Source organism: Hemiscyllium ocellatum, chromosome 45 (assembly GCF_020745735.1).
Source record: "Hemiscyllium ocellatum isolate sHemOce1 chromosome 45, sHemOce1.pat.X.cur, whole genome shotgun sequence".
In the NCBI taxonomy this organism is placed as follows: Eukaryota; Metazoa; Chordata; class Chondrichthyes; order Orectolobiformes; family Hemiscylliidae; genus Hemiscyllium; species Hemiscyllium ocellatum.
Genome location: NC_083445.1, coordinates 28,194,571 through 28,212,430, shown reverse-complemented (window position 1 = coordinate 28,212,430; position 17,860 = coordinate 28,194,571). Strand labels below are relative to the sequence as shown.

The 17,860-nt window shown below is 44.4% G+C and overlaps 1 protein-coding gene across 2 annotated transcripts in view; it reads left to right on the top strand.

Moving 5' to 3' along the window:
• The window catches only part of LOC132835985 (CD209 antigen-like protein C), a 60,470-nt gene that overhangs the window by 28,007 nt on the left and 14,603 nt on the right, over positions 1–17,860 (top strand). The window contains exons 4-6 of one of the 2 annotated variants that reach the window (XM_060855161.1): positions 8,474–8,548; positions 9,903–9,977; positions 15,054–15,202. In XM_060855161.1, the coding sequence (XP_060711144.1) occupies positions 8,474–8,548; positions 9,903–9,977; positions 15,054–15,202 (299 nt within the window). The remainder of the gene's footprint in view (positions 1–8,473; positions 8,549–9,902; positions 9,978–15,053; positions 15,203–17,860) is intronic. The other variant, XM_060855162.1, reaches the window with a different exon arrangement.

Genomic DNA, 17,860 nt, shown 5'->3' with positions numbered 1-17,860 from the left:
TTCCAGGTCCAATCTCACCAGGGCCCTGTACAGCTGCAGAAGAACCTCTTTGCTTCTACACTCAATCCCTCTTGTTATGAAGGCCAGCATGCTATTAGCTTTCTTCACTACCTGCTGTTCCTGCATGCTTGCCTTCATTGACTGGTGTACAAGAACACCCAGATTTCTTTGTACTGCCGCTTTACCTAACGACTCCATTTAGGTAGTAATCTGCCTTCCTGTACTCGCCACCAACGTGGATAACCATACATTTATCCACATTAATCTGCATCTGCCATGCATCTGTCCACTCACCTAACCTGTCCAGGTCACCCTGTAATCTCCTAACATCCTCCTCACATTTCACCCTGCCACCCAGCTTTGCATCATCAGCAAATCTGCTAATGTTACTATTAATATAATCTTCTATATAATTAATATATTTTGTAAAAAGCTGCGGTTCCAGCACTGATCTCTGCGGTACTCCACTGGTCACCGCCTGCCATTCCAAAAGGGAGCCGTTTATTACTACTCTTTGTTTCCTGTCAGCCAACCAATTGTCAATCCAAATCAGTATTTTGCCCCCAATACCATGCGCCCTAATTTTGCTCACTAACCTCCTATTTGGGACTTTAACAAAAGCTTTCTGGAAGTCCAGATACACTACACCCACTGGATCTCCCTTGTCCATCTTCAGAGTTACATCCTCAAAAAATTAAATATGATCACCCATGACCATATTGAATGATAGGGTCGAATGTTACTTACTTTCTATGTTGCTCTGTTTCTATTCCCAAGATCCAAGTATGGCAATGCCTCCTTCTACATTGTTCTGATACATACTGCTGTAGGATCATCTCCTGTCTCTCACTGCCCCTTACACTATTACCATTCCTACCAGCATGATGCCCCCAAAACCATGTGCATTAACTTTACCCACTAGCCTCTTATGTGGGACATTATCAAAAGGGTGTGGCACGGTGGCTCAGTGGTTAGCACTGCTACCTCACAACGCCAGGGACTCGGGTTCGATTCCAGACTTGGGCGACTGTGTGGAGTTTGTACATTCTTCCCATGTCTGTGTGTGTTCCCTCTGGATGCTCCTGTTTCCTCCCACAATCCAAAGACGTGCAGGTTAGGTTAATTGGCTGTGCTAAATTGACCATAGTTTTCAGGGATGTGTAGGTTAGGTGTATTAGGGCTAAATATAGAGTGAAAGGGTCTGGGTGGGTTACTCTTCAGAGGGTGGACTTGTTGGGTTGAAGGTCCTGTTTCCACACTATAAGGAAAGCCTTCATGGAATCTCAAAAAACACATCCATTAGCACTCCCTTATCTATTGATTATATCCTCAAAAAAACTTCAGTAGATGCCTTAAACGTGATTTCTTTTTCATAAACCCATGCTGATTTTGTTTAATCCCATTAATGCAATTGTTTTGCCATTATGACTTTTATATTAGACTCAAGCATTCTCCACATCATTGATGCTAAAACTACCCCAACTTATTTTTCTATCATGGTTTAGTCACCTTTCTTGTTGTATTTTTGTTATAGAAATAAATAATTGTAATTTACATAAACATTTTTAAAAATATTAAGCTCTGCCGATCCACAGCAACCCTTTTAATAACACTTCCTAATCCATTAGGGCCAACTTGTGCCTGACACCCTCCTGGCTCCTTTGATTCAGATTCAGAACCTGAGTTTGAGAATCAACTTCCTCACTCTCCCCCCTTAAGGAACCATTTTATAATTTATTGATACTCTTCCCCAATACACCCGACTCAACAAAATTGTTATAAATCCTTTCTCACTGCACTATACCCAGTCTACCATAACTTGCTGTCTAGTTGGCTCCTTAAATGTACTGACATTTTAAAAAACATGTAAACATTCCAGAAAGTCCTCCTCTGCAGTATTAACCTTTGGCTGCCACATTCCTGATGAAGGGCTTATGCCCGAAACATCGACTCTCTTGCTCCTCGGATATTCCTAACCTTTCCCATGGCCACACTTTTCGACTCTGACTCTCCAGCAACTGCAGTCCTCACTTTCTCCCTTGTCCAATCGAAATGTAAATTAAAGTCACATACACTGGTGCCCTTATTGTATGTGTCTCTGGTTTCCTGTTTACTACCTTCTGTTTTACCTCTGCTACTGTTTGGGAGGCAAAAGAGAGCTCCGATTAACATTTCCTGCCCTCAGTGTTCCTTAGCTCCATCTATGTAGTTATACAACAGAATATTTTCAGCCATTGTCCATGGTCACGATTGCATTAATTTACTTTCTTACAGACAATGCCACCCCAACTCTTTTCTTACTTGTCTGCCATCCATAAATATTAAATAACCACAGAGATTCAGTCACCCTGCAGCCATGACCTTGTATTAACAACTACATTACAACTGCTGTGACACTGCTGCTCCTTTAATAAGGTGATGTTGTCCTTGGTCTTTTCTTCGGAGGGGTCAGAAAGGCAGAGGTTCCAATATGTCTGGAATGATCTACATGAAAAAGTTTTAAAGTGTTTTTTAAACAATTTGTCCAATGGAAGGAGAGTGGCCAGTTCTCCCATTCAGGGTTTGGTTTGCACTTAGCAGTCTGGCTGCTTTTGTTTGCAGCAGCTGCTGGTCAGGTTTTAGCTGGGAACCCTGAGAAGCTGCTGGGGACCCAAGGAAACAGCTCCATGCTGATCCTCTTCTCTCTCTCTGGAAGAACCTGGGTTTTACTTTTCCCATTTTTGCGAAAAGGCTGTTAATGGGGATGTTTCAGGTATTGGGAACAGTATCATTAAGTTGCAATGGAGACGACTGGGTTTCCAAATAGGTTAAGTTGTTCTTAATTCTGTTCTCTTTTGTTTGTGTTTCACTCAGTAGTATGTGAAGGATTTCCGTTTTGTTTAAATCTGAGTGCTTGAGCCAGCTGGGCCCATTCTGACATATCTGCCACAAACCTGTTTAAAATAACTAAAAACGTTAGGGTATGGGTTACCTTCTTGAAATGTTTGAAGGGGTACGGCCTGGTCCATTACACCGTGTACAGGTAGATCTATTTACACTATTAATGCATCCAGACTCTTTAGAATGCTTTTTGACTGAGACATATTGACATGAGGTTTGTCTTGTTAACCTTGTTAGTCAACTTGATTTTAGTATATACTATAGCTCCACTTCTGCTCCTTACTATCCTGCCTTTTGTGTATTTCCTCCATCCAATATCTGGTCGGCATGGACGGGTTGGATCGAAGGGTCTGTTTCCATGCTGTGCATCTCTATGACTCTGTCTCCCTGCTTGGGTTCCCACCCCTCTGCTATTCTTGTTTTAAATCGTTATGACAACATTATCAGACAGCACCCCACCCCCATTGCCCTGGTACAACCGATCCTGCTTATTCCATCTTCCCCAGAAATGGTCCCAACATCCCAGAAATCTGAATCCCTCCAACCTACACAACCTTTTCAGTCATATATATTCATCTGAGATGTCCTTGCATTTCTACACTTACCACCATGGGGCATTATTATTGATCTTGAGTTTACTATCTTTGACATCCTCACTTTTAAATTTATATTGTAACTCCTTTAACCAGCTGGAAGGAATTCAAGACTTTTTGAGTTATGTTGCTGGTATATATGTCCCATAATCACTGGATTTTATATAGGTACAGCAGGAGGCCATTCAGCCCCTTGAGCCTACTGTACCATTCAATAAGGTCATGGCTGATCTGTGACCAAACTCCATTTATCTGCCTTGGGCTTGTATCCCATGATAGACAAAATGCGAACATTTTTATCACAAATTTAAATTGCATAATTTAATTAGTATTGGCCACCATTTGAGGAACAGAGTTCCAATCTCACTGACTCGTTGCGTGTCGAAGTGCTTTCCAGCATCGCTCCAGAATGGCTCGGCCCTGCTTCTGAGAGTGTGTGTGTGTGTGTGTGTGTGTGTGTGTGTGTCCTAGAATCTTCAACCAGTGGAAATAGTTTATCTTCATCTACCCTGATGTTGCCTGATAATATCCTGAAAACCTCAATTAGATCATGTCTTTAAACTAAAAAATTCTAAAGAACATAGGCCTAAATTGTCAAATCTCTCCACATAGCTTTATTCCTGCTGAAACATTTTGAATTGTGTCAGAGGTCATCTATCTCCGAATTTGACCAGTGAGCATGACGTCGGTGGTGGTCAAGTTGTTGGAGGGAATCCTGAGGGACGGAATGTACATGTATTTGGAAACGCAAAGACTGATTCACCCTCCTTCGACTGACTGAACTGGTCCTCACCCTGAATAACTTCTCTTTTCAATCCTCCCACGTCCTCCAAACTAAAGGAGTTGCCATGGGCACCCGCATGGGCCCCAGCTATGCCTGCCTCTTCGTAGGATATGTGGAACAGTCCATCTTCCGCAACTACACTGGCACCACCCCCCACCTTTTCCTCCGCTACATCGATGACTGTATCGGCACTGCCTCGTGCTCCCACGAGGAGGTTGAACAGTTCATCAACTTTACTAACACCTTCCATCCCGACCTCAAATTCACCTGGACTGTCTCACACTCCTCCCTCCCCTTCCTAGACCTTTCCATTTCTATCTCGGGCGACCGACTCAACACAGACATCTATTATATACCGACTGACTCCCACAGCTACCTGGACTACACCTCCTCCCACCCTGCCCCCTGTAAAAACGCCAACCCATATTCCCAATTCCTTCGTCTCCGCCGCATCTGCTCCCAGGAGGACCAGTTCCAACACCGCACAGCCCAGATGGCCTCCTTCTTCAAGGACCGCAGATTCCCCCCAGACGTGATCGACGATGCCCTCCACCGCATCTCCTCCACTTCCCGCTCCTCCGCCCTTGAGCCCCGCTCCTCCAACCGCCACCAAGACAGAACCCCACTGGTTCTCACCTACCACCCCACCAACCTCCGCATACAACGTATCATCCGCCGCCATTTCCGCCACCTCCAAACGGACCCCACCACCAAGGATATATTTCCCTCCCCTCCCCTATCAGCGTTCCGCAAGGACCACTCCCTTCGTGACTCCCTCGTCAGATCCACACCCCCCACCAACCCAACCTCCACCCCCGGCACCTTCCCCTGCAACCGCAGGAAATGTAAAACTTGCGCCCACACCTCCACACTCACTTCCCTCCAAGGCCCCAAGGGATCCTTCCATATCCGCCACAAGTTCACCTGTACCTCCACACACATCATCTATTGCATCCGCTGCACCCGATGTGGCCTCCTCTATATTGGGGAGACAGGCCGCTTACTTGCGGAACGCTTCAGAGAACACCTCCGGGCCGCCCGAACCAACCAACCCAATCACCCCGTGGCTCAACACTTTAACTCCCCCTCCCACTCCACCGAGGACATGCAGGTCCTTGGACTCCTCCACCGGCAGAACACAACTACACGACGGCTGGAGGAGGAGCGCCTCATCTTCCGCCTGGGAACCCTCCAACCACAAGGTATGAATTCAGATTTCTCCAGTTTCCTCATTTCCCCTCCCCCCACCTTGTCTCAGTCGGTTCCCTCAACTCAGCACCGCCCTCCTAACCTGCAATCCTCTTCCTGACCTCTCCGCCCCCACCCCACTCCGGCCTATCACCCTCACCTTGACCTCCTTCCACCTATCCCACCTCCATCGCCCCTCCCCCTAGTCCCTCCTCCCTACCTTTTATCTTAGCCTGCTTGGCTCTCTCTCTCTTATTCCTGATGAAGGGCTTATGCTCGAAACGTCGAATTCTCTATTCCTGAGATGCTGCCTGGCCTGCTGTGCTTTGACCAGCAACACATTTGCAACTGATTAGGGATAGCCAACATGGCTTTGTGCGTGGGAAATCATGTCTCACAAAATTGATCTGAGTTTTTTGAAGAAGGAACAAAGCAAATTGATGAGGGCAGAGCAGTAGATGTGACCTTATATGGATTTCAGTAAGGCATTTGACAAGGTTCCCCATGGGAGACTGGTTAGCAAGGTTAGATCTCATGGAATATAGGGAGAACGAGCCATTTGGATACAAAACTGGCTCAACAGTAGAAGACCGAGGGCACTGGTAGAGGATTGTTTTTCAGATTGGAGTCCTATGACCAGTCAAGTGGCGCAAGGATTGGTGCTGGGTCCACTGCATTTCATCATTTACATAAACGATTTGGCTGTTAGCATAAGAAGTACAGTTAGTAAGTTTGAAGATGACACCAAAATTGGAGGTGTAATGGATAACAAAGATGGTTACCTCAGATTACAACAGGATCTGGACCACAAGCGCCAATAGGCTGAGAAGTGGCAGATGGAGTTTAATTGAGATAAATGCGAGGTGCTGCAAATCTGGAAAAGCAAATCTTAGCAGGACTTATACACTTAATGGTAAGGTCCTAGGGAGTGTTGCTGAACAAAGAGAGCTTGGAGTGCAGGTTCATAACTCCTTGAAAGTAGAGTTGCAAGTAGATAGGATAGCGAAGAAGGTGTTTGGTATGCTTTCCTTTATTGGTCAGAGCATTGAGTACAGGAGTTGGGAGGTCACGTTGTGGCTGTACAGGACATTGGTTACTGCTGAAAATGTGTTGCTGGTTAAAGCACAGCAGGTCAAGCAGCATCCAAGGAACAGGAAATTCGACGTTTCAGGCCAGAGCCCTTCATCAGAAATCATTCCTGATGAAGGGCTCTGGCCCGAAACGTCGAATTTCCTGTTCCTTGGATGCTGCCTGACCTGCTGTGCTTTAACCAGCAACACATTTTCAGCTCTGATCTCCAGCATCTGCAGACCTCACTTTTTACTCCAGGCCATTGGTTAGGCTACTGTTGGAATATTTCGTGCAATTCTGGTCTTCTTCTTATTGGAAAGATGTCGTAAAACTTGGCATGGTTCAGAACCGATTTACGAGGATGTTGCCAGGGTTGTAGGATTTGAGCTACAGGGAGAAGCTGAACAGGCTGGGACTGTTTTCCTTGGAGCATAGGAGGCTGAGGGGTGACCTTATAGAGGTTTTTAAAATCATGAGGGGCATGGATAGGATAAATAGACAAAGTCTTTTCCCTAGGTTGGGGGAGTCCAGAACTCAAGGGCATAGGTTTAGGGTGAGAGGGGAAAGATATAAAAGATTCCTAAGGGGTAACCTTTTCATACAGAGGGTGGTCTTGGGCATCTGGATGGGTATATGAAAAGGAAGGGTTTGGAGGGATATGGGCCGAGTGCTGGCAGCTGGGACTGGATTGGGTTGGGATATCTGGTCGGTATGGACAAGTTGGACCAAAGAGTCTGTTTCCGTGCTGCACATCTCTCTGAGTCTAAATGAGGGAGTTTTCTGCACATTCAGGTGGAATATCATTGTCCTTACTTTACTTGCCATCAATCTTTCACACACCTGATCACTTGTCTCTCTCAAGCAAATCTCTTGAAAGGAACTTTTCTCCTTGATAGCAAACTGTGATTTTGAAACTCTCCCACTGCATGGATTAACTAATTTTTGACTTTAAGGATAATAAGTCTCATCAGCAATTTGTTTACCACCACTTTTTACCATGTCACGTTCATGAGAATGGGCTAATAATCAACTGTTCCTTGTCAATTGATTAACTCTGTTGGTTATGTCACAAAGCTGTTTTTTTTTTAAGGATGCCATGCCCTTGGTTTTCTTCAGAGGAGCTGTAACTCACCTCCCGGCTCCGAGGTGGTTACTTTGGTACAGAGATGAAAAAGCATTTTCAGAGGCCTTTTCATTATATGTAAACAGATGAGACTTCAGGCCAAAGTGGTCATGTTTCAGAAGAAACCTGCATAAGTTGCGGGTATGGCCAGCTCTCCAGGTGAATAGTTCAGTCCAGAACTAGGGGGAGTTCAGCTGTGCTCTATGGAGGAACAGACTGCTAGTCTCTCTCTCCTTCTGCCCTTCTAAATTTGACCTGTCAGCTTTTGTTTCATTTTTTTGCTCTGTGTGGAAGTGGTTTGCTAATTGGGACTATTGTGTATATGTGGAACAGCATAATTAAGTCCAGTTTGGATACACTGAGATCTGCAAGGGTTATTTATTCTGTTCTTTGTGTTTCATTGTAATTTTGTGAATACATTTTTGCCTGTTTTTAAACCTGGTAGTCAACCTAGCTAACTTACTCCAGGGAATTTTCATTTCATACTTAACGAAACAAGTTGTAAAGTTATGGTCTGGGCTTCCTACTTCAGTTATGAGTAGTCTGGCCTCGTCCTTAACAGATAGTTGATTCAAAACTGTGAACCAGGTTATAAGTTATAAAGCAGATATCACAACAGAGCAACTGTTGTGCGTGTGTGTGTGTGTATGTGTGTGTGCAGCTTGTAATCCTAGACCAGAATCATGAGCAGTAGACTCACAACATTGTGTACAGATGGGGTCCTTAAAGGCAAGATAAATTGACAAGTTTATCATGTAATTTTCTCCCAGTGGGATATGAGAGACATATTAAACTTTATACTGATGTGTGAATTATCATCTGTTTCCTTTTCAGTTACACAGCTGTTCACCATCATGAAAATGTTAGAAACTGACTTCAAGATGGGTCTAGCCCAATTGCAACACAACGGTGAGTGGGTGTGACTGATCATCATGTCTCCACAATGTAGAGAGTTCTCAATTTGTCAGAGGATCCAGTCATTCTCTTGACACTCACTTTGAGACTGGGCTGAAATCCTTTCGATTCAGGAGGGTTGCAGTTCCACCTGTTGATGGTGTAAAGGAGGATGGTCCTGTTTGTGTGACAGTCACTGGAGTAAGCATTCAGTGTTATGACCTGGGTTTATCTGTGTCAGGAACTAAAGTCTAACAGTTAATCAGTACAGTTATAGTGCTATGTAATTAATCATTCCGTCTGATTCTGGACAGTAAAATTTGTGACAAATGAAGCTGTTATATCCAAACCACACTGTCCTCTTGAAAAACAAAATCAAAACTTGATGGGAATACTCAACACGTCTGGCAGCATGTGTGGAGAGAAAGCAGGGTTAATATTTTCATTCTAGTGACCCTTCTTCAGAACAGTGCTTCTGTGTTTTTGGGTCCTGGTTACAGTTTGTTGAGTTGGTTGGAGTGAATTAGAAACCTCCCGGACTCTGCCTCAGCTGGACAGGAGAGCAGGGCCTTTGAAATTTCCATGCTCTGTCTTGTGGTGTGATGTCCATCCTTAATCCCTGCACTGTTGTCCCATCACCTCATCTCTGTTCTGTCTCACTACTTCACTGTGTGACATTACTGCCTCTCTCCTGCACCCTCAGTGCTTATAGAATACAGGCAGAGGATCCTAATGTTGGAGCTTCCCTGGGACAGTTGGATTGAATTGAAGAAAACAAATTGTAGAGCACATGTCTTCAGTGCTGCAGTTGTTATATTGTCAGTTCCTGCAGCCTTTGCTGCACTGAGTGCTCTCAGCTGTCTCTCAAAATCACACGGAGTGAATCGGATTAGGTGAAGATGGACCTGTGTGAGGCTGGGCCTGTTGGGATGTCACCCATTCAGTTTATCAGGGTGGAGATTGTTGTGAAATCCTCAGTCCTGCATTTTGAATTCACATTTTATATATTTTGGATCGGCATGTTCATCAGAATGGGCGAATAATGAATTGTTACGTGTCAATTGATTAACTCTGTTGGTTAGTTTATTTAAAACAGTAAAGCAGGTTAGAAGTTATAAAGCAGACATCACAACAGAGCAACTACTGTGTGTGTGTGTGTGTGTGTGTGTGTGTGTGTGTGCGCGCGCGCACAGCTTGGAAACCCAGAGCAGAATCACTAGCAGCAGATTAACAACAGTGTGTACACATGGGGTCATCAAAGGCAAGATACACAGGTAAGTTTACCATGTAATTTTCTCCCTGTGGGATTTGAGAAACATACACTATTAAACATTATGCTGATATGTGAATTATCATGTTTCCTTTTCAGTTACACAGCTGTCCAGTGACATGAAAACATTAGAAACTGACTTCAAGATGGATCTAGCCCAAATGCAAAATAGCAGTAAGTGGTCTTGACTGATGTCTCCAATTCAAAGAGTTCACCAATTTCTCGACACTCACTCTGAGGCTGGGCTGAATCATAGAGTCATAGAGATATACAGCATGGAAACAGTTTCAGTCCAACCTGTCCATGCCGACCAGATATCCCAACCCAAATTAGTCCTACCTGCCAGCACGCGGCCCATATCCCTCCAAACCCTTCCTATTCATATATCCATCCAAATGCCTCTTAAATGTTGCAATTGTGCCATGGAGTTCAGAAGAACTGGAGGGCGGGGGGGGGGGGGGAGAAGGGGGAGATCGAATTGAAACTTACAGAATGCTGAATGGCCTGGACAGAATAGATGTTGCGTAGATGGTTCTAATGGGAGAAGAGACTGGGAACCGAGGGCTCAGCCTTAGAGTAAAGGGAAGACCTTTTAGAATGGAGATAAGGAGAAACCTCCCACCCTCCTATTTATCTCTCAGCCCCTTTCGCCTTCACATTCCTGATGAAGGCCTTCTGCCCAAAACATTGACTCTTCTGCTCCTCGGATGCTGCCTGAACAGCTGTGCTTTTCCATTGCCACAGTTTTCAACTCAGAAATCTCTTAACCCAGAGAGTGGTGAATCTATAAGAATTCATTGCCACAGAAGGCTGTGGAGTCCAGGTCATTAAGTATATTTAACACTGAGATAGATAGGTTCTTGATTGCCAAGAGGATCAAAGGTTATGGAAAGAAAGCAGGAGAATGGGATTGAGAAACTTATCAGCCATGATTGAATGGCAGAGCAGAGTTGGATGGGCTGAGTGGCCTAATTTCTGCTCCTATGTTGTATGGTCTTATGGTGACTGGAGGAATTGTAAGATGTCATTGTGAAGTCTCCATGACACTCTTTAGCAGGACATGGTAAACTGACACGGCATTGTGAACCATGTCAATAAGTTATAGCACCAATGAGAAATAGGAGAGCCCTGGAAATGAAGGAAGGATCTTTGGGGTGTTGCAAGGGAATGAGGTGGAAGTGGTACTACAGCTGTTTCTCTGTACAGTTAAGGGTGGAACTGAGTGAGGAATGTTGCATGTAGCTGGATGACAGGAAAGGTGTATATCAGCCTTGTTAACGTTTGTACACGGGTGACAGTCATGAGAAGAGAGAGTTTACAATGCAATGTGTAACTGCAGCTGTTATTTCCCACTTTCTCACGGGATGTTGCATTGGGGTCAGAGCTGTTCATCGATTTTGGACAGGAAACTGCCATGGAGAATTTAAATGAGGTGCCCTGGCCTCATTCTGAGCTTCCATTGGGAGATTTACTCAGAACGTGTGCCCTGACAGACCCAAACACAGCTTCAGTTATTAATTTAAGGTCAGGTCTGACTAATTAGAGGGTTACCTATGTTTGAAGGGTTACATGATGAGGACAAGCTGTTACCAGAGGAAACTAAACTTGGTTCATCAGTGTGCTGCTCGAGACAGCAGGAACCTGCTAGCACCTCCTCAGGCAGGCTCACTCCCACACACTGCATCAATGATCTCTGATGTGGATCATTGAGGTCTTCAATTATAAAACTAGGTGAAATGCTGCTTTGGACTTTAGTATCAGGATAGGATTTAGCTGAATGAAAGCTGCAGGACCCTATTCAGTTCTATGTTACATTTAATTTCTGATCAACTGGATTTAAAGTGTTCACTCATCAACAGAACTGACAAACCAGACGGATAATTCGGGTCAATTAGTCATGTGAGAATTTCTACTGCAGTCCTCAACATTAACCTCGGTCTTCACAAAAGCTCATGGCCCCACTGGCCTAATGGAGAATAAGATTAGGGTCAGTCAAGGACAGAAGTGGAGTCCAAAGAGATCGGGGAAGCACTGAAAGAATGTTTTTCATCAGTATTCACTAAGGAAGACAATGTTATCAAGTAGAAGACTGAGATACACGATATTCGATTAGATGGGATTGAAGTTCACAGGGAGAAGGTGTTAGTAATTATGGAAAGTGTGAAAATAGATAAGTCCCTGCGGCCGGATGAGATTGATCCTAGCATTCTCTGGGAAGCTAGGAACGAGATTGCACAGCCTTTGGCTTTGATCTTTATGTCGTCATTGTCTACAGGAATAGTGCTGGAAGACTGGAGGATAACAAATGTTGTCTCCTTGTTAAATAAGGGGAGTAGAGACAACCCTGGTAATTATAGACCAGTGGTCCTTATTTTGGTTGTGGTGAAGTGTTGGAAATGATCATATGAGATAGGATTTATAATCACCTAAAAATGAATAAGCTGATTAGGAATAGTCAACATGGTTTTGTGAAGGGTAGGTTATACCTCACAAACCTTATTGAGTTCTTTGAGAAGGTGACAAAACAGGTGGATGAGGGTAAAGCTTTTGATGTAGTATATATGGATTTCAGGAAAGCATTTGATAAAGTTCCCCGCAGTATTGCACAAAATACAGAAGCATGGGATTGAGGGTGATTTAGCGGGTTGGATCAAAGATTGGCGAGCTGAAAGAAGGCAGAGGATGGTGGTTGATGGGAATATTCATCCTAGACTTCATCCTGAAGTTCTGTTACTAGTGGTATATCACAAGGATCTGTTTTGGGGCCACTGCTGTTTGTCATTTTTATAAATGACCTGGGTGTGGGCGAAAAAGCATGGGTTAGTAAATTTGCGGATGACACTGAAGGCAGTAGAGTTGTGGATAGTGTGGAAGGATGTTGCAGGTTACACAGGAACATATAAAAACTGCGGAGCTGGGCTGAAAGGTGGCAAATCGAGTTTAATGTGGAAAAGTGTGAGGTGATTCACTTTGGAAGGAGTAACAAGAATACAGAATACTGGGCTAAAGGTAAGATTTTTGGTCGTGTGGATGAGCAGAGAGATCTCAGTGTCCATGTGCACAGATCCCTGAAAGTTGCCACCCAGGTTGATAGGGTTTTTTTAGATTAGATTACTTACAGTGTGGAAACAGGCCCTTCGGCCCAACAAGTCCACACCGACCCGCCGAAGCGCAACCCACCCATACCCCTACATATACCCCTTGCCTAACACTACGGGGAATTTAGCATGGCCAATTCACCTGACCCGCACATCTTTGGACTGTGGGAGGAAACCGGAGAACCCGGTGGAAACCCACGCAGACACGGGGAGAACGTGCAAACTCCACACAGTCAGTCGCCTGAGGCGGGAATTGAACCCAGGTCCCTGGCGCTGTGAGGCAGCAGTGCTAACCACTGTGCCACCGTGCCGCCCACTAAGAAGGTTGTTAAGAAGGCATACAGTGTGTTATGCTTTATTGGTAGAGGGATTGAATTTTGGAGCCATGACGTCAGGTTGCAGCAGTACAAAACTCTGATGCAGCCACACTTGGAGAATTGCATACAGCTCTGGTCGCCGCATTATACAAAGGATGTGGAAGCATTGGAAAATGTGCAGAGAAGATTTATCAGGATGTTACTTGGTATGGAGGGAAGGTCTAATGAGGAAAGGCCGATGGATTTGAGGCTGATTTCATTCAAGAGAGGAAGATTAAGAGGTGACTTAATAGAGACATACAAGATGACCAGAGAATTAGATAGGGTGGACAGTGAGAGCTTTTTTCCTCAGATGGTGATGGCTAGCATGAGGGGATATAGCTTTAAATTAAAGGGTGATAGATAGAGGACAGATGTCAGAGGTAGATTCTTTACTCAGAGGGTAGTAAGGGCATTGAATGTTCTGCCTGAAACAGTAGTAGACTTGCTACCTTTAAGGGCATTTAAATGGTCATTGGATAAACATATGGATGACAATGAAATAGTGTAGGTTAGATTGGTATCACAGGTCAGCACAACATCGATGGCTGAAGGGCCTGTACTGCTCTGTAATGTTCTATGTTCTATGGTTTTTGGTCAAGGGGGCAAGAGTATCTTTCAGTGTCACACACAGCATTCAACTTTCAATGAAACACCTTCCCTTGACATTGAATAGTACTGGGAGGAAGGGCTGAAGGTACTAGTACACAGAGCATAACCTGCTGTGGAGAACCAATCAGCAGTACAGTTGGTGAATGAATTTGAAAGTTGCCAGAATTGCGCTGTAACAGGTGAGGAAACTATTGACAGGTGAGGAAACCAAACAGGTGACAGATTCTGTTCAAATTCATCTTCTCCCAGCATTACAGACTTATCTCTCCACTGTGACATGGGTGAAAGTGAACATTGTTCAGTCCTGAAGAAATCAAACTCTCATTAACATATTGAGAATAACCTCTATTGTGGAGTCTGGTACTGTCACCGGACTGAATGGTCAGGAGCAGCCTTGGTAGCAAAAACTGGGCATCCGCAAGGTGCTGTGGGCCACCAACAGGAGCAGAATTATAGACTTCCACAGTCTGACAATACATGGCCCACAAGCAACCCCTCTCATCCACCTTCATGAAACTAAACTGGGTAAAGCAAAACTAGAAACATCAACTGAATGACTGAGCTTGTTATTTAGTTGATTCCCCCAAAAACATCCAGAATAAAACACATAATTGACACTTGCCAAAGGGGAGCTCACAATTTTACATGGGTCATCAGTGATTATCAGATCATTGCTTTTCGATCTCTCAAATCTCCCTTATCGTTCCTCTGCAGCCTCACCTCATCATGCTTCAAGACACCACCCTTACCCCAAAGCCCCTTTCTCTCACATTTGTTATCCTGCTAACCATTTTCTCTCTTCTGCAAATCCCTCCCTGACTGCCTCTCCCTCTGGCTGTTTCTGATTAACCTCTACAAGGTTGGCCAGTCCTGGTGATTCCTGGGACTGGCAAGTTGTCTCTGGGATTGGGACCTGCAGGTCTTTAGTTACAAATCATTGGGTTGGCTGGACTCATTTCCTAGCTTCAGTGTGTGCTGCAAAGGGACTGGGTCTGGTTCAGCTGAGATTTAAACATCATACCCTTAGACAGTGAGTCTCAGTGTCGAACGTTCCTTTGGGCAAGGCATTGTAATGGTGGGTAACCAGTAATATTACAATATTGGTAAAATCTCAGTGAGCAAGGAATTAATGAGGTACTGCAGTGTCCCTGTTAGCTCAAACATTTATTTCCATGTCCTCGCAGAACTATCTGGGAAATGTCCTGAAGACTGGAGGCGATTTCAACAAAACTGTTATTACTTCTCATCAGAAAGCAAGACTTGGACAGAGGCCCAGAGAGCCTGTGCATCACTGGATGCCAACCTTGTTGTCATTAACAAGCCGGAGGAACAGGTAAGAGATTCAAACAATTTCAAACACACCAACCTCTGGTCATTTCTCAGTGACCTCAGGAACAATATTGACTAGAAATTCACGGAGACAGAATATAAGCAGCAAGATTCGACAAGATCAGCCCGAAGCCTGTCTTGCTATTCAATATGATCACGGACAGTCATCTGCATTCCTTTCTGATCTCACTCACTACCCAGTATGCCTCGATTCCCTGAGAGATCATAAATCTGTCAAACTCAGTCTGCAATCCACACCCTCTGGTGTGGACTACAATCCTCTGACTGAAGAAATTTCTCATCTCAGTCCTAAATGATTGATCCCTAACCTACAGACTGTACCCTAATGTTCCCTACTGCTCAGCCATGGGAAAATAACATTAGTATTGACACTGTCATTTTCACTTCACAGCCTCTATGTGAATGATTCCTACATTGTGGAGCTTTGGTAATTTTAGATGCAATTACACCCACAATAGTTATTTTTATCCAGACAGCTAACAACTACCTCAAACTTGCTGGTAAAAATCAAGACATGAGAGCACTCCAGCACTGGATCCCAACACCAACTTGGCTCACAGTCACATCCTCCTGCCGCTCATCACTGGCCAACTCTTGAAGTCCTACTTCACCTAAACAGGGTGTTAAGGGAACAAACTGTCCAGGTAACCTTTCACCTTCACTATCTTCAGCTCAGTGTCCAGCGTGAATAAAGCAGCAATGACCCATCACTGAAATGGTTGCCTTGTCTTGGATCATGTTGCTGTCCAGAAATTCCCAGGCTCCATGATATCCAGAAACAATTGGAGTCATTGGATACTGCAGAAGCTACAGTTCTTGACAGATTTCCGGCAATAGTACCAAAGATCTCTGGTCCAGAACTTGCTACTCCCCTAGACAAGCTGTCCCTGTAGAGTTAGTGTGGCATCAAGGAGCCACAGCATACCAGGGATTGGGAGCAATTGGGAATCAGGGAGAAAACTCACAGCTGGTTGGAGTCATATCTGGCACATAGGAAGATGGTTGTGGTTGTTAGAGGTCAATCATCTCTGCTCCAGGACATGTCTGCAAGATTCCCTCAGGGTAGTGTCCTAAGCCAAACCATCTTCAGCTGCTTCATTAACAAGCTTCCCTCCATCATAAGATCGGAACTGGGGATGTTCACCGATGATTGCACAATGATTCACACCATCCCGATTCCTCAGATACTAAAGCAGTCATTAATCCAACAAGACCTGGACAATATCCAGGTTTGGAAATTGGCAAGTGATGTTCATGCTGCACAAGTTCACTGCAATGATGATCTCCTACAGGAAAGAATTTAAACGTCAGCCCTTGTCTTTCAATGACATTATCATCAATGATTCCCTCACAATGAACATCATGCGGGTTATCATTGACAAATGCTGAACTGAATGAGCTATATAAATACAGTAGCTACAATGGAAGGTTAGCATCTCAGAAACAGATATGGAAGGACAGTCCAGCAGACAGGAAACACATAGTATTGTTGCAATCACTAAGGATTGTTGAAGGAAGGGCAGGATTGGCAGCTCAACATTCAGCTGCAACAGGGAGGGATGTAGAAGATGTGGAGACATTGCATTATTGACAAAGAAAACCATCACTGCAGTAATGAGAAAGGATATCTTAGAAAGACCTTCAAGTAAGGCTATACGGGTAAAAATTATAAATAATATGGGATGATTATTTTGCAGAGATCATACTACAGGCCTCCTAACATCCAAAAAGAGATACAGGAGCAGATATATAGGCAAATCACAGAGAGATGTAAGAGAAACAGGGTTATAGAAGTAAGAAATTTAAACTTATTCTGATTCAGTGATTTGGGCATCGTTGGCTGGGCCAGCATTTATTGCTCTACCCTAGTTTTCCTTCTTGAACCACTGCAGGCCATGTGCTGTGGTCTGATCCATTTCATTTCTTTGTTGAGACATTACAGTGATTGATACAACTGATGTGGGTCTGGAGTCACATGGAGGCCAGACCAGGCCAGGATGGCAGGTTTCCTTTCCTGGAGGAGATCAGTGAACCAAGTGGGGTTTTCTGACAATCAGCAACAGTTTCATGGTCAATGGTAGATTCTTAATTCCAGATGTGCTAACACTAACTGGGGTCGCCTTAGTGTGAAAGGATTAAACAGGCTGGAAATTTTAAAGTGCATCCAGGAGATCTTTTAGTGTCAGAACATAGACGGTTATGCTGGAGAAGGGAAGTGTCCGAACTAATCCTAGAGAATGAAGCCAGTCAAGTGGTTGAAGCTTCAAAGGGAATTTTGGGGATAGTGACCATAGCTGAAAATGTGTTGCTGGAAAAGCTCAGCAGGTCAGGCAGCATCCAAGGAACAGAAGATTCGACGTTTCAGGCATAAGCCCTTCTTCAGGAATCCTGAAGAAGGGCTCATGCCCGAAACGTCGAATTTCCTGTTCCTTGGATGCTGCCTGACCTGCTGAGCTTTTCCAGCAACACATTTTCAGCTCTGATCTCCAGCATCTGCAGTCCTCACTTTCTCCCCGGATAGTGACCATAACTCAGTAAGGATAAAAGGTGTCATGCAAAGGGATAAGGATAACGCAGCAGTTAAGTGTCAGAATTTTGGGGGGGTGGGGGAAGGCCAATTCAATAGGATCTGGTGAACATC